The sequence below is a fragment of the Lagopus muta genome, chromosome 4 (assembly GCF_023343835.1).
Source record: "Lagopus muta isolate bLagMut1 chromosome 4, bLagMut1 primary, whole genome shotgun sequence".
In the NCBI taxonomy this organism is placed as follows: domain Eukaryota; kingdom Metazoa; phylum Chordata; class Aves; order Galliformes; family Phasianidae; genus Lagopus; species Lagopus muta.
In genome coordinates this window covers 67,474,933-67,491,545 of record NC_064436.1, presented here as the reverse complement: position 1 = coordinate 67,491,545, position 16,613 = coordinate 67,474,933, and the positions used below count along the sequence as shown (strand labels likewise).

The 16,613-nt window shown below is 35.8% G+C and overlaps 1 protein-coding gene across 8 annotated transcripts in view; it reads left to right on the top strand.

Annotated features, from left to right (window-relative positions):
• Nucleotides 1–16,613, top strand: part of CTNNA2 (catenin alpha 2) — a 456,804-nt gene that overhangs the window by 335,227 nt on the left and 104,964 nt on the right. For all 8 annotated transcript variants that reach the window (XM_048942164.1, XM_048942165.1, XM_048942167.1 and 5 more), the window contains one exon: nt 15,767–15,847. In XM_048942164.1, the coding sequence (XP_048798121.1) occupies nt 15,767–15,847 (81 nt within the window). The remainder of the gene's footprint in view (nt 1–15,766; nt 15,848–16,613) is intronic.

Below are 16,613 nucleotides of genomic sequence, written 5' to 3'. Positions count from 1 at the left end.
CAGATCTGTTCACTTTCAGTGCATTCTTTAACAAAAATTATTGTATCTAAATTCTGATGTTGCAGTTCTCGATTAGATGCAATGCATTATTTCCAAAAGTAATAATTTTTACAGTGTATATCCACACAAGAAGTCAAAAGTAACTCTTCTTTTGATTTCCAGTATAGGTGGACTTGGGCCTCTTGTTTTGTGGTGGGAGGTTATCTGGTCCCAAATTCTCTTAGCAGGTTTCTGAATTACCCAGGTGATCCTACCACTGCTGTTCCCCTTTTCCAAGCAGAGCACAACTGGACTCTCACAGCTACTACACAAATACACCATAGAGCATGTGGAAAAGCATAGAAGAAACTTGAAACATTTTCAGAATTTTAAATCTAGACTAGTGGATTAATTTTTGATCTCATTATACAGCGAGCAGAAATGTATTGAAAATATTGAATAAAAAATACACACTAAAATCCCAACAAACTTTGAAATTACTCACTAAAAAAAAAAAAAAAGAAAAACCTCTATATTTCTGCATTTGTTTTATTGTGTCATCGTGGCCATAAAACCCATGTAGTATAGAGCAGCACAAATGACAGTTGGAATATTTGTGTTATTTCTAGTGCTGGTTTTATTTTTATTTAATTTATATGTTAACTAATATCTGTGCTGTATGAGATAGCTTGTAATCTCCTTTATTGGCTGCTGAAGTGCCTTTCTACTGACCATCCTAAACATACTGACAGACACCGAGATTAGCAGTGACCATGGTTTCTAGACCAAGAAACTGAAAATTAGTCTGCATTCATGACTATGTTATACAATAGACTGATATAAATCCAATTGGATTATTGAGGTTTATTTCCTAAGGAAACAATCATGGTCAGACTTTATGTGCTAGATTCAAGGTTCACAGAAGTGACCCATTTTAGTAACACATTTCTTGTAAGAAAAAGATATCAGAAGTGATAGCAAAACTAGTTAACTCAGTAGAACTTCAAAGTCGGATTAAGTCACAAGCTGTTAGGATCCCAAACGAAAATCTTTTGTGATATTCTGTATTCAGAAGAAAATATTTTTCCACACCATATTTCACTGTGCTGCAGAATTTCTCTCCATAAAACAGAGTTTTTACTTTGTCATGAATTTATTTCATTAAACTTTTGCATATTTTCCTGATCTTTTCAGCACTACTACAGCTCTGCCCTCTTCCCATCAGTCCTGAGGAATTTCTTTCTATCCTAAAGTGCAAACAAGTGCCTGAAGGTGCTCATTGGGCATCTCCAAGACACTCTGCATTGCTTTGTAAACCTCACATTCCTGCCAACTTAAACAATATCATTTTGCTTAGAGAAACTTTCTAATATTTCAGAAGAAGTTGTTCTTCCCTGCCGTACTCACAATCTTGAAGTCTATATAAATTGTGGGTTTTGTTTATAGGAAACTAAATGTATCAAAATAGTGAGTTTTTAGACTACGATATTAATTTCTATGTTAATTTTGCAAACAACATATTTTAGCTATATAAGCAGCTGAGCAACAAATGAGACTCATTTACATTAGGAAAATTATCATGAAAAAATTAGGATTTGATCACATGATTGAGGGTTATACAATAACATATGGATAAATAAGGGGAAATACTAGCTGTGCAGACAGCTGTAATATTAATATTTTATTTTCTAGTGTGTGCTTCAGCACTTTCAACAATCTGTTAGCATACAAATAGAGGAGACAGAAAAATAAGATGCTTAAAATAATTCCTAATACTGGTCATTGCCCTTCTTAGCTCTGAAAATATTAACCATATCAGTCAAAAAATCATGGTGGTTTTTTTTTTATTATTATTATTTTGGTTGTATGAAGGTAAAATATAGTAGAATGCTAAAAGCACTACAAATGCACACACAACGGCATAAATATATGCTATTCAGCTTTCTTATTTTCTTGATACAATTTGAAGTTGTTTGGTATATTGGAAATAGCCCTCTGAGTCAACATGTCGTTCTTCTGCATGTTGTTACAATTTGTTTCTTATATGAAAAAGTTGGCTTTTGGAGAGCAGAATGATATTAGATGTAGAAAATTTTACTAGGAGAGACTGTCATAGTAAGCTTATCTGATTTTCATCAGGCAAAGTGAATGCTGGCATAGAAAGTCATTCTCCAAGCCTCATTACTTTTAAAGAAAATAAATAAAAGCGCTGTATCTCAATATTTCTACACTTCAGCTAAATTAGTTGATAGATAGACATTCTGATGTTGATTTGGGAAGTTATCTACAAAACGAAGTTTCATTCTCGAGGATGCAATTACCTGTTTTTATGTTCATAAAATTATACCTGTAAGTGAGATTTAAAAATAATATATATATTTTTAAAGAAGCCAAAAGAGAAGCCCATGAAATATTAATTTGGAAAAGACAGTTCCTTTTCTTTGTTTGTTTTTTGCACACACATGATGCCAGTAAAGCAGGTTCATCAAAAATGTTTATAAAGATATCACATGATTGTGATGGACTTGAGTTGTCCGCTATCCATCTTGTCCATGCTGATCAGGGCTATAACTGCAAGTTATAGTTTTGCTACTTTATGGGGAAGTTTCTAAAATCACTTGGCATTGACCATTGTTTAACTCAAAATACAGATTAACCTCACCTTAAAATACCTTGGTTGGGAGTATGGTAGCATCGATGTCCTGTGTTGAAATTATTGTGTTGGATTCACTCTCCTGTAGCGTCTCCTGATCCTAGAGAACAAGCTATTAATATACAGATATTTCAGCAGAGAAGAGCTCACATTATATATATAGAGGCTTGTTCTGCATCATTACAAAGCGCTTTGCAACACTGACTTGTTAAGCACATTCCTGAAGCCAACCCTAGTCAACCCATCAGTGCTATGTGAAATACTTCTGAAGGTCAAGCCTCAAAATTTGTTGCAGGACTGAGGCAAAAATGAGTTTACACTCTGTAGGTATATTTTTGCTCTTTCTCATGAGCAGCTCACTAAATGGCTGTGTGTATTCAGGAGTCATGCCCTCACAAAGTACTATTCTAAAATCCATAGGATATTTAATGTAAGATATCCAAAATTACAATAATTATAAATTATAAATTTATATCATAAAATATAAACATTATAAATATCTTATAAAATATTATAAATAACTTTTTCTGATCATTTGGAATGAATATCTTCTTCACCTGAACAAAATAAAACAAAAGCCTCAGACCTGGAGGCATTCAAGGCCAGGCTGGATGTGACACTGGGCAGCCTGGTCTGGTGGTTGGCAACCCTGCACACAGCAGAGGGGTTGAAACCAGATGATCATTGTGGTCCTTTTCAACCCAGGCCATTCTGTGATTATGTGTTGTAGAAAGAAAGGATCAATGACAAATACTTACTGCAATTTCTGCTTGTCAGCTGTTAAACCCTGACCAGTGCCCTCTTAATCATTACCTCTTGGTTTTGATCTGGGACTGAATTTCACTTCTGTGATGTACAGATATTGTAATGTAAATGTAGTTATTTCCCTAAATGCAGTATTTTAGCCACCTCGTATGCAGAATTCATTGCAACCCACCTATGTCACTTTTTGTCTCAGATAAAGTGTTTTTGATTCCTTTGCGGTTGTCTTCTTTCTACTCCTCAATATCTGCATCTTTCATAACAGTTGCCCAAGAAAAACAACCATCCAAAAAAAAAAATTCTTCTTGTTAAAATAGCATCTTAGTATTAATTAGTTGCAAGAATCCCCTCTGTTCTCTTAAAATCCTCATAAGGATATTTTCCTAACCCATGCTGTGATTGTAACTTTTCTATTTAAATGACCTCCATTTTCCTCTGGCTTTCAAGGTTGGGGAGTGCGTGTTTGCAAAGCATACTTACAGATTTTTCTTAACTATGATGCATTCCTTAACATTCCCAAAACTGTTCGTCTCCAAGATAATGTCTCCAGTCTCAATCCATACCTTACACTGGGAGCATTAACCGAATATATTTAGAATACACTGGGCATCTCTTGAGATTTCACGAAACTCCTTGAGTTTGTTCCAGAACCACTAGTCCACATAAAAGACCATTAGAAAAATCAAGTTTTCTTTCCAGTGCTTCCTCCTTGCTCCCTTTTATACTAGAGAGGTAGTATGCATTATGGTGCTACTTTAAGATGAGAAACTTCCTACCTATTTCACTCTTTAGAAATAATTACTTATCACAGCGCAGCCCATTTATTCACAGTAACTTTCTTCTCTGTAATTTACTTAGTAGGTTTGAAGTGATAAACATCATGGTGTGTGTAAAGCCACAGAGCTTCTCCTGCCAGGCTTTGGTTTATTTTCTAAAATTTCTGCAGACATTTGATCACCATGGAATCGACTCACTCTTAACACTAGCTGCCATACTAAAGAAAATTTCACTAAAATAATGCCTATTAGAAGCAGAGCTAGACTGGGAAACTGAAGTAAAAGCTTGTTCCCAAAGACTGGATTCAGTTGCTTTCTTGTTGGTGTACATCATCAGCTTTTGTAACATACAGAATTACTGTAACAGTTGTTTTATTGAAGCTGTAGATTTTAAAGGAAATGTTTATTAGATTCTAACGCTGTCACTAATATCAAGGAAATTATAAGGTATTGCACGGAACAGTAGGGAAATAAATAGGGAGTGTGGAATTCTTTGTTATATTACTACTGAAATTTCTATTTAAGTCACTTCAAAACCAAATTATTATTTCATTACTATTTTACATCCTTGATATCTATCTATCTATCTATATATACTTATATACATTAAAGAAAGGTTTCATTTTAAACATCACAAGTATGTTACTTAGGATATAAAGAGGAAAACCAGATATAGAGGTCCGTTGTCACTTCCATCACTTGCAATTAGTTCCTAAATGTGTATGCCATTAGAAGGTATTCTAAACAGCTGTGGATAACATTCTGAGCTACCACATATGCAAGTCTTGGTGCAAGTCATGCTGTGTCCCCCAGTACAAAATTTCCTGCAATGAATTAACTCCAGTTTGGTAGCTCACCTCAAAAGAAATTAATGCTAATTGGTTGTGAAGGCACATGCAAGATAATTTAAGATTTTTAATTCCGTAGACCTTCAACTCTTTTGATAACATAAAATTGTTAAGGTTGGAAAATGCCACTAAGATCACCCAGTCCATCACATCTGTCTCACTGGATGAATTTTCAAAGCGATATAAATATTATAGCAGGGTATAAATAACTTTGGGGCTGATAAACTAAATCCAAGCATGTTTTAATGTGCTTTGGACAGCTACACTCCCATTGGCACCTTTGAAGGCTCATTCAGTTTCATTTATGAACATCAGAACAGAGAAGATGCCAGCTAGCATCTATTTCAAAGTTATTTCAGGTCTTGCATTAGAACCACAGGTTTCAGTCTGCTCTGATTTCATTTAACATTCTTTAAAATTTTTTACACTTCATTTCCTACAAGAAGTCTTGGTGGCAGCCTACCAAAAGAACTATCTTACTTTTAACCCCTTTTGTGATAGTTCGGGTATTTCAGCTGTTCCGGAAAATTGAGATGTTTCAAGTAATTTTTAAAAATAAGATTAACATTCTCTTTTTTTTTTTTTTTTTTTTCAACTATTTTCAGAGGACTGCCAGAAAATAAATTGTACAGCAGTTTTGAATGCAGCGTACTCCTCTAATTTCCTCCATTTCCATTAGCAGTGAGATAGGCTGCAGTGTCACTTAGCTTAACAGCTTCAATGTCATCATTATTAACATCACAAGAACGAACCTATCACATTGCACATTCACACAAGTAACTCTTTTGGAGGCATTTGTGTGGCTGAGCTGAGCCAGTCATTCAGTTACCCTATAGACCAGGTAGGGATGATCAAATTAATTACTGTCTCAAAGAAGATGAAGGGCCAAATGCAACAAAATGCCTCAGCATCTATGAACTGGGAATTACAACATGAACATTTAAGGTGTTTTTTAATGCAGGGGTACCAGGACATACATTATACATTGCTATTGTTGAAGAAAAGAAAATTCATGTCAAACCAGGAGATTAAATGTGCTGAGTAGAGTCCAAGACCCCAGCTTTCTGAAACTTAAAAAGGGAGCTGGAAGGAGGAGGCCTTTTCTAATGCAGGGTTCGTGCTCACCCTTTATGCTGTAGACATTTATATATAGTTATTGTTTTGAAAAGATTATGTAAGATTCCTTTGTATCTAAAGCACATTGTCATTATTCTTCCTCTTGTATTTTATTTCATAACTGAGTTATCACCTGAGAAATGAGAGGCCTGATTTCCTGTTTTGGAAATTCACAAATTCTATTTCTTTTACACTGAATGCACATTTTGGCCTGAGCTGTGGTGCTTCTTGGGGTGAAAATGTCAGAGGGACCACAGGACCATAGCAGCATATTCTACCTCGGGACTTAAGGCAAGGCATCAGGGGCGGGTTTGTCTGTCCTTTCATATCCATAGCCTTGCATCTCTGCCTCCAAGGGGAGGAGTCCCTTCCCTCCTTTGTTCCCATTTCATCCATGTAATCCACGATCTATTTGAAGATTCTATAAATGCAGCTTACATTCAAGGAAATTTGGAGTAGCTAGGATTAGTGAATGTTTCAATCACAGAATCACAGAATGGCCTGGGTTGCAAAGGACCTCAAAGATCATCTAGTTTCAACCCTCCTACCATGCCAACCATTAGAGCAGGCTGCCCAGAGCCACATCCAGATTCAATCTTTGGAAATAATGTTAAAACTCATTATGACTTCAGAGGGAGCATGGAGAGATTTTATAAATGCACCAGTTATCCCTTCAGGAAAGGACTTTACATTTCTGCATTTAGTGTTGTTGTTTTGTTGTTGTTGTTGTTTTTTCCCTAAGAACAGAATAAGTGCTGAAAAAAATCTGAAATCAAAAAGGAGAAATAAGGACTCTAATCACTTCGTAGATTCAAAGCATTATCTTATGCCTAATTAGTTTGTAATAGCATTTACAAAGGTGTTTTTTGGTGTGTTTTTCTGTAAAAAACAGTTTGATAAAAACTGTTGATGAAAATGTCACAGATTTGTTTTCAACAGACTTTTGCTTCAGATATCCCACATGAACATTCTGTTATTTTGTGCAGGCTTTTACACTAATGCTCTGTAATTGTGTTTCACTTCCTTTGATTAAACTGACACATAATTTGAATGGATATCACTTAGCACATTGATCTGAGGATGTGACAGGAATAGGCTCAGCTTTGCCTCGTAAAAATAGAAAGAGTTGGTCCATTGAGCTTGCCTTCTTTTGAATATCTCTGTTTGGAGTTTAAACAGATCCAAATTGTTTATTTCTGTGTTACTTTGTTGTGGTTTTGATTTGTTTGCTTATTTGTTTTATTTTAACACTAGTGTCTCATGTTATGGTGTTCTGCATCTCGTGGTTATGGTGTTGTTTTTTGTGGACACAGAGGATCCAGTACTCAAGTTGACCAATTAATTACCATAGCCAGATCTAAGATCTTTCCTTTCCCTTGCTTTTCCTGGTAAATATCCACTATTTGAAAACAGAAGGTAAATTTATAACATATGTCCGATTAAATCTCAAGCACATCACTTGCTTGCAAGTGAGGTTTTTGCTGGAGGTGAAAGAATGTGCTGTCAGACACGCAATCACTGTCCTGAGAAAGCCTGACATGTGCATTAACCTGGTATCGTATAGACTGCACAGTACTGCCAAGTAGAGTGTCAGATCTGGAAAGCATTAGTGGCTACAGGGGATGCACGAAACTTCAGCCCAAATCATTTCAAATATTGTTTTGATGGAGACTTTAATTGAAACCATTCAGAACAGATTGGCAGATAAATGGGGAAAAAAGAAAAGGTCTGGAGGGAACTCACAATAAGGGCAAAGAAAGTAACAGTAAGCTTGAAAAAGCATTTAATTCTCTAAGTACAAATATTTAGTTTCTTCTCACATAGCATTGGCTTCTAGTTGCATACGTTGCTGAACACACTTTTGATAGGATATAAACAAAACCTTGTTTTCTCATGGATCATCCAAGCAGTGTAAGCATGACACAATTAAAAAGAAAGAAATGCAGATGCAACACCCAATACACCTCTTATAAGAAAATCCTTTAGATAGTGACAGAGGCAACCAACTTGTTTAAATCCTATTTTTCAGTGATATTTGAAATTCAAATAATTGTAAGTAAAGTTAAGCTAGTTCTGTGCCTCTTAAAGAAAGACCAGATTTGAACTCTGAGTCTCTGTAATACCCAGTTCTATGCCATTAATAAAAATTCTGATGTAAATAGAAAGGTGTAGTTGGAACTTCAGTATGTTCATGAAAAAAAAAAGGCAACATTTTGGAATGCCTCTAAATATTGTCAACTCTGAGGTCCTTCCAATAGTCACATCATTTCTCAGAGGTGTCTAAAATGTGTCTGCACTGAAAAAAAATGCATTAAAATGTACACTGCAAAGCCATGGTCCAATATTGTCTTGAATGAAATCCTTTCCTCAAACAGAGTAAGAAAAAAGAAAGTCTGTTTGCAGCCTTTTCTCAGAGCTTGTAGTAAAGTTGACATTTTGACATTTAATTTGCATAGCTCTTCACTATGGACCTCTATATCTGAATGGAAGGACAAAATGTATGCTACCTCCTTTTCTTCCAGTTACTTTAGGTGATAAGAAACCACCCAGAAGTGAATTAAAAACAGATTGTAATTTACAGCTGGAAAGCAGTTGATGGTTAAATGGGGAAATTGATGGACCCTTTGCAAGTGGATGTCTGCAAAGAAATTAGAACAGTTCAAAATTCTCAAGTAAACTGTTTTGACCTTCTAAATGGAAGCATCTGCAAGGTTTCATTTAATTGATGAGTGAGGAGATTCTCAGCTCATTTAAATTAGTGTGATATCATTGGAACTGATGGTTTTATAATAGTTTATACCAACTACATTTCTGCTCTCTCCTATTTTTTAGTATGAATTTAACTGTAATAGCATAAATTTGCGTAAAGAATGCAATTTATTCTATGACAAACCTGATGTTTTCCTTTTCAGATTCTCTGATGCTCAAAGAATCCATTCCTTTGCAAAGGAAAAGACGTTATTTAACTAAAAGAAATATACTGTGAATCAATTTGTTACAAAGTCACTCCCCTTCAAACAAGAATGAGAGGATAGCATGCTAAAACTTGCATTTGCAGTGATATAGATAATATTCTGCATTTTTTGGAGAGATTGCTTCAGGATGTATCAAAAAGGCTATCTCAGTTTATCAATCTTGGCTCCTCCAATATCATTCCTTTGGTTTCATTACCCATTGCCTTTTCTACAATTTTGTTACTGTATGATGCTGTAAAATTCGATTTTGGATCGAATCAGCCTGTCTTCACAGGGGAGATGCTCCAGTCCTCTGATCATCTTCGTGGCCCTCCTCTGGATCCCCTCCAACAGCTCCCTGTGTTTTTTGTACTGGGGGCTCCACACTTCAACTCAGTATTCCAGATGGGGTCTCAAAAGAGCAGAGTAGAGGAGGACAAACACCTCCCTGTCCCTGCTGGCCACCCCTCTTCTGATGGAGTCAAAGGATACCGTTTGCCTCCTGAGCTGCAAGAGCACACTGCTGACTCATGTTCAGTTTTTCATCTATCAAGACCCCCAGGTCCTTCTCCACAGGGCTGCTCTCAAGGACCGCTCCTTCCAGTCTGTATGGATGCCTGGGATTCCTCCAGCCCAAATGCAAAACTTTGCACTTTTTATTCCTTGTCTGGTCCAGTTTTAATCCTAACAGGTCTTTCAAATCAAATTGCTGTCATTTATAACATTTCTGAAAATCCTTGACCATAAAACAAGAAATAGTTGCAGTAGTGAATTGTGCAAAACGGACAAATCAATACCCACAAAACAACCGAACTAAAATATTCCACATAAGTTCTTCATCTAGTGAGAGCATAAAAGAGCAAACCACATGGCTAGTATTAAACACACTGCTGAGTTCACCTCAGCCTTGAGGTATTTGGATATTGTGATGATGAGGACTGCATGAAAATATAGATAGAATAGAAAGAGACACTCTTCTTCATCCCTGTACATATTCAATTGGAGTTATTTATTTATTTTTAACTGTGTGCAGATCTAGATGAAACTTGTTTGGATCCAGGCGAATGCCAGCGTTTGTTCACCTGAGGTGTTTGGCTCAAGTTCTGTTGCATTTATTTACTATCTGGGGCTGCAGGGAAGTGGCTTACTCAGTTTTCTGCATAGTTATGATCCTTTATGCTGTGTTGGAACCTATTACACTCACTGTGATCTGGTCAGAATTTCACAAAGTAATTAAAAACTGCTGGAAGCAATTGTTTCATTTAGGGAAAACTTTTTGTCCATAACTTACATTTAAGAGCAGGTTAATGAATGATATTGTAGAACTGGGTAGTACTGTGGAAGTGCCCTGAAGAAAGACTGTAATTCAGTGTTTTATTGCAAAGTGGCAAGATAATATACATAGTGGGATCTGTTTGTCTTATCCTTTCTCTGTGGAATCCAAACCTTGCTCCTTTGCAACTGCTATTGCATAAACAGTAGTCAAAATACCTGAGCAGAGGAAGAATTTCTAAGCAACATTTTCTCCCATTTATGCAAAATTATTCTCCCTCCACACCTCCCCCACAAGAAAAAAAGGGAATTATTAAGGACAAAAGGAAACACATAACATTTCATTCTATGTCAGGTGATCCTCTACAAAAAATGAATATGGAAAACAGGTAATTGCAGAACCTCCCATCTAGTTACTTAGAATAAGTGCTAAAAAGAAAAAAATATAATTGATGGATATAAAGACTGGATAAAATAATTGAGCTGTGTCAAACAGTGATTCACATTCACACCAGGTTCCTAAGAGCTTTTCTCACCGTACCAATTTGAAAAAAAATGTATGTATATGTATGTATTCTAAGATGTCTTGCTCAGTTCATCCATAGAGGGACCACACAACTTTCCTAAAATATGTCATCCTGACCCAAATCCCTAGCTAATAGCAAAGGTTTTCAACTTTCAGTGAAATTTAACCTCTACTCACCTCTGCTGGGATATATGGCTTAGCCTTTTCCTGACCTGAAATTAGTCTTCTTAACCTGACAGAAAGAGAGTGTGCTGGTGTTCTTAAACCTAGCTTTCTGCTTAAAAGCACCGAGGCAGCTTATGTCTGTTGTTCAAAGTGTTTTTCTTCTTCCTAGTAAGCGTTTCTTCATCACCTTTAAAAGGACTACTGAACATGAGCATAGTTTTTAAAGAGTGATGTTGTTCAACATTTAAAATAAAATATTAGGACAGATATATTTTTGAGCAGCAGTTTACACCTTAATAAAACATTGTGATATTGAAGTTTTGAATAAACTGTAAAAAATTGAACCATTTACCGAGGGGATGATGAAAATATAAGAGTATATCAAGGTTTGGTAGCTCTTGGATCAATAGATAATCTTTCCACCTGTCTCCTAGAGGCTAAATTACTCGATAAATGGCAATAAGGGTGTCTTGGACATGGAACATATAATATGCTAGGAGATTGAGGTAGCCCAGGCATTGGGCTTATATATAAAGCAGCCAAAAAGACAAGGGAATGTGTGAAAACAATCGTCCCATAGCATCTGACATCATTTAAGGTTTTTATTATTATTATTATTTGTGATAAATTCAAAGACTGACCTTCTAAATTATGCATTTTAAAGGAACAGAGCAAGTATTTCTCTAACATCTCTCATTTGGTAGTTATGCATGTAGCTTTTTATTTGTTATATTATGCTGTAGGCCTGCAATTGCTATGTTTTTGTCTATTTCTTGGCAATTTTTTCCTGTCTTTAACAGGTTACAATTGTCAGACATGTTCATCTGTGTTGACTGTAAAATAAATTAATAATGTACTCCTAATAATGGATTTCCATTTCACGTGACTGTGCACATGATGACGGAATATTTTAGTAAAAGCATATGAAAGCATATCCATTAGCTCTCTTTATAAAAAGAATGGTAGCAGCTATCTTATCTATTTCATATGCTGAAATGTCACATTTGTGATTTTCTTGGTTTTATTTGGAATTATTCAAAGGTGAAAACACAGTTCCAGTCTGAAGCATTCTCTTCCAGAGTTGACTGTGTCTCATGGAAACTGCTTTGTCTCTAGACTGTCTCTGGTTGGCAGTGGTGGTGACAGTAGGCAGTTACCAGAAGGAAATGATAATAACTAGATTTCTTCAGGTACTCAATAACTGTAGATTGGTTATATTAAAAAGCTGTTCAGCTTCTCAGAGTGAGCTTAAAAGTACTTGAAAAATGTACTTGGGGGTTGCTTCTTATATTGGCTGATCTGGAAAGGGGACTGCATAACTTGGGGAGAGCTGCAATGCAATATCCACTTGTGGTTGGCACAGCCCATAGTTGAGAGAACCCATGGAAACTACCATAAATAGAGGTAATTGTGTTCAAAGGAACTCTGAATGCCAATTTTTTGACATTCCAAAGTTTCTATGCATTTCTGCTTATTCTACTTTTAACTCAATTCAGGAGCAGATTTTACATCCCTTGTATCCCATTTCCAAAGTATCTTTCTTCCCTGTGCAGAAAAAGATTAACACAGAAATGCTGTCAGTCTCAATAATAAGATTTATGGTTTATCAGAAACACAGGAAACTGATAAATTCCTTTATATCCCTGCTAGGAGTGGAGACCAAAAATTTATCAGCGAGCAACTTTAATATAACAGTATTTAACAACTTAAATAAATAAACTTTAATAAACTTATATTTTCAGTGCAGAGCAGATGGTGTTTGACAGACCTGCCTGAAGCTATGTAACATCACATGCCATGCTATTTATTTTACAATAATGTGATTTACTAAACAAAATTATCTTCCTTTGAAATTGTACAGTGAAGAAGGGCTTTTCTATCCAGATTTAAAGGCAGAAGCCATTTCACACATAAAAGGTGAAGAACACTTAAAATTCCTGGATAGTGAGAAACTTCAAGACATGAAAAGTGTCTCTAGGATTTCATCTGCACTCCTATGTATTGATAAAGTATTGCCATAGAGAGAGCTCAGTCAGGTCTCCATCCACATGGTTTGATTGCTTATTCTCCAGCACAAATCAGTTTATGCCATTTAGCATCTCAGATAACATGTAGAGCATGATTAGACCACTGCACAAAGGACTTTTCCTGTAAGCAGTATAGGTGAGACTTTTTGCTGTTTTGAGAGGAGAAGAGGTTGCCCATTACTAGTTTGTGTTGTGTGGCCTAAGGGTCACAGAAGGGCTCCCAGTTGTCTTGGGTATCTCCATAGGATGTATCTTAAGAGCCACTCTTTATATAATTTAAAAATAGACTAAAAAGATACAACAAAAAATTGAAAAGAGGTTTAAGAGAAGCACTGGATACAGGCTATCATGGATCTATCCTCACAGAATAGTCGATCGTCTAAAGAGCAATGTCAAATATTCAAGTTAGGAGCATAAATCGAACTTCTCATAGAATTACAGATTCAAATAGGTTGGAAAAGAGCAGTAAGCTCATCAAGTCCAACAGTCAACTCATCCCTACCATGCCCACTGACCATGTGCCTCAGTGCCACATCTCCATGGCTCTGGAACACCTCCACGGATGGTGACACCAACACTTACCTTGGAAGCCTGTGCCAATGCCATTTAAGTCAATCTGAGAATTTCTACTTTCCTCCAATGATCATTTGGGGAATGTCAGGAGCTCTTGCTCCTAAACTGTGCATTTTATCAGGTGCCTGATTTATTTAGTGTCTCTGTATTCTCTCACTGACTACTTTGGCGGAAGTCCCGGGTTACTATTTTGAACACTGTTATGGCCCCTTATAATAGTGCCAAGGGTTATGTGCTTGATTTCACATCAGTGGTGAATGCACAGCAGATCTGCCCTGCACGAAATCACTGCTAACTAGTTCTCTTGGTTGAGAGCACTAAAATACCATCTCCATGTAGGCTTCAGTGTCATGATGTTTTTTAATTGTTCACATTGTGTTAATATTCACTGCAGTTTGCACCAAATAAGGAGAAACAAGAGAAGAATTTAAATGATATAACAGAAATTTAATTATTTGACTGGAAAAATAATGCATCCCAAAATGCTAATGTCACCAAGGATACTTGAGGCAGCTAGCACACAGCACAAAGCTGGAGTAATCGAAAATCTGGAAATCTTTGTAGTCTAATAGACTAGGAACCTGGCTGAGACCAGCTCATCTTGCAGACCCATTTCAGAGAAGCTAGCAGGGGTTGAATACAGGTTGTCTGAAAATAAAAGCATGAGCCATAATGGCTATGGCTAAAGAACCACGGTTCTTTAGCTGGGGACCAGCAAAACTCAACCAAAGAATGAATGTGAGATGAACAAGATGAAATTGACTGTAGTTATAGAGGTGCCTCCTTTTGTAAAACACCAAATTTTCTGATTTGTATGGTTAAGTCTGGAATTTGTAATGGATTCTTTTTAGAAACATAAGAGATAAACTTACATTTTGTATTAAACTGTGGCAGTTGATGTCATTATGTTTTAATTTCTAAATAAAGAAAATAGGTTTTCATAGAATCATAGAATCACCAAGGTTGGAAAAGACCTAAAACATAATCCAGTCCAACCGTTTTACAGATTTCTAAATGGTGATTAAAGGCATTGTCGTGATATCATAATTAGAATGGCAGATAATAATGGAAAGCAGGCATTCCCTCTGTTTAAAGCAGAAGAATGGATTTGATTGCCAATATGGCCATGTAGGTCTGATAACACAACGCTGGACATGCAAGAGATCATTATTAAAAGGGTATATTTAATACTCATCCCACCCCAAATGTGAGTTCTCAACAGGTTCTGGAGACACATTCTATTAGGCTCAGTGGGAAATAGAAAACTGCTCTTAACTATATGCAAGGAACAATTCTAAATAGGAACATTTGAAAACAGTGTTGAGAATAAAAGAGTTCTGCTAGAAAGAAAGGAAGATCATTTTGGTTCTTGATGAAAAACTATCAAGCAGAGTTCAACGTGATGCAGGATGTGACAAATCTTGAGAGAAGCAGTGTTCTCTTAAGAGAAAGGTAATACAGCTGACAAAGTCACTTAATGCTCTCTGTGCCATGGAACCTAGAAGAATACGTGTCTTTCAGTGTATTGTAGCCACAGAAAGCTATCCTTCCTTCCTCCCCTCCCCCCTTTCATCTTTTTTTGTAAGGATCTTTGCTTTGAGACTTCCTGCAGGAAAATGTTTTAAGTGGAAGTTTTCTTTCAATTGCACCTAATGTCTGCCAATATGATTCCTGTTACAATCATAAGGACCGTTTTCCTTCTGTCCTCAAGCTGTGTTTCTGCTTATTATCATGTTTAACATTCCCAGTGCCTAGCAGGATAGAGATTAGAAGCTCTTTATGTTTGCTTTATAGTGAAAGGTCTTGCAGATATTTGGAGCATGGGCTATAATATATGTACATAATTTATTGTTGGAAAAGTTCTAAACCCTCCAGTGAGTCACCTTAATCTTTCTTCTTATCATTTTAGGTTTATTTTAAAATAATCTGTGCCCCACACACATAAACACGTTTAAAACATTGTGTTGAAAATAACACCTTAATTGGAAGCTAACAAAAAAATGTTGTTTTGTTTTTGTTTTTGTTTTTGTTTTTTAATTAGCTTTAACTATATCAATTAAAAGTATGTAAATTGTGAAGTGTTATTATTTAATTCCAATATTTGATTTTTAACAGACTGGAAGGAAAGAGAAGGGGGACCCACTCAACATTGCTATTGACAAGATGACCAAGAAAACGCGAGACCTTCGAAGACAGGTAATCTATGCTTTTATACTACTGCTTGATTTTCCTAGAAATTAAATGCTTTTTTGTTTTTGACATATGTAAAAGCATAAGGAATTTGTGGCTTTACGTAAATATACCACTACTTTGCAGCTGACACTAAAAAGAAATACTGGTGTTAACTAAAAAAGGAATACTGGAACACATTCTAAATGTGACACCTAATGGTCTTCATATGTGGGATCAAGGAAGATTGGCCAAACCTTCACTGCCTTCATAGCATTCTCACTCCTAAAAACACTGCCAGATGTGCTTATTAGTATTTATATGAATACTCTCAATGAAATATCAATTCGCAGAATACAAAAATGTTCATAGAATTTCAGTGAGAATTTTTAAGTTACTACATGTCATGAAGATCCTACAGATAGGCAGAAGGCTGATAAATAATTGTAAAACCTAGTTTGAACACATTACTTTTAGTTCTGTGACTGGTAATAAGACTGAAAGATTTATTAAAAAAAAACAACAACAAAAAACAAAAAACTTGAGATGGAATAGAATAGAAGGGAGATTGGAAAGCAGAAGAGAGAGAATCCTAAGAGTTTCTCTGTACATTTTTAAAGTTAATTTTGGGGAATGGACTTTTTACTTTTTTTTTTTTTTTTCACTTTTGAGATGAAAAAGTTCTGTACTTTCTGTTAAAAAATATCACTACCTGACCAGTCAAATCTTGTTCCTAAGGAAATGATCTAAAATCTACAAATCAGCAAGATCAAGGAAGGACTTAAAAGTACCT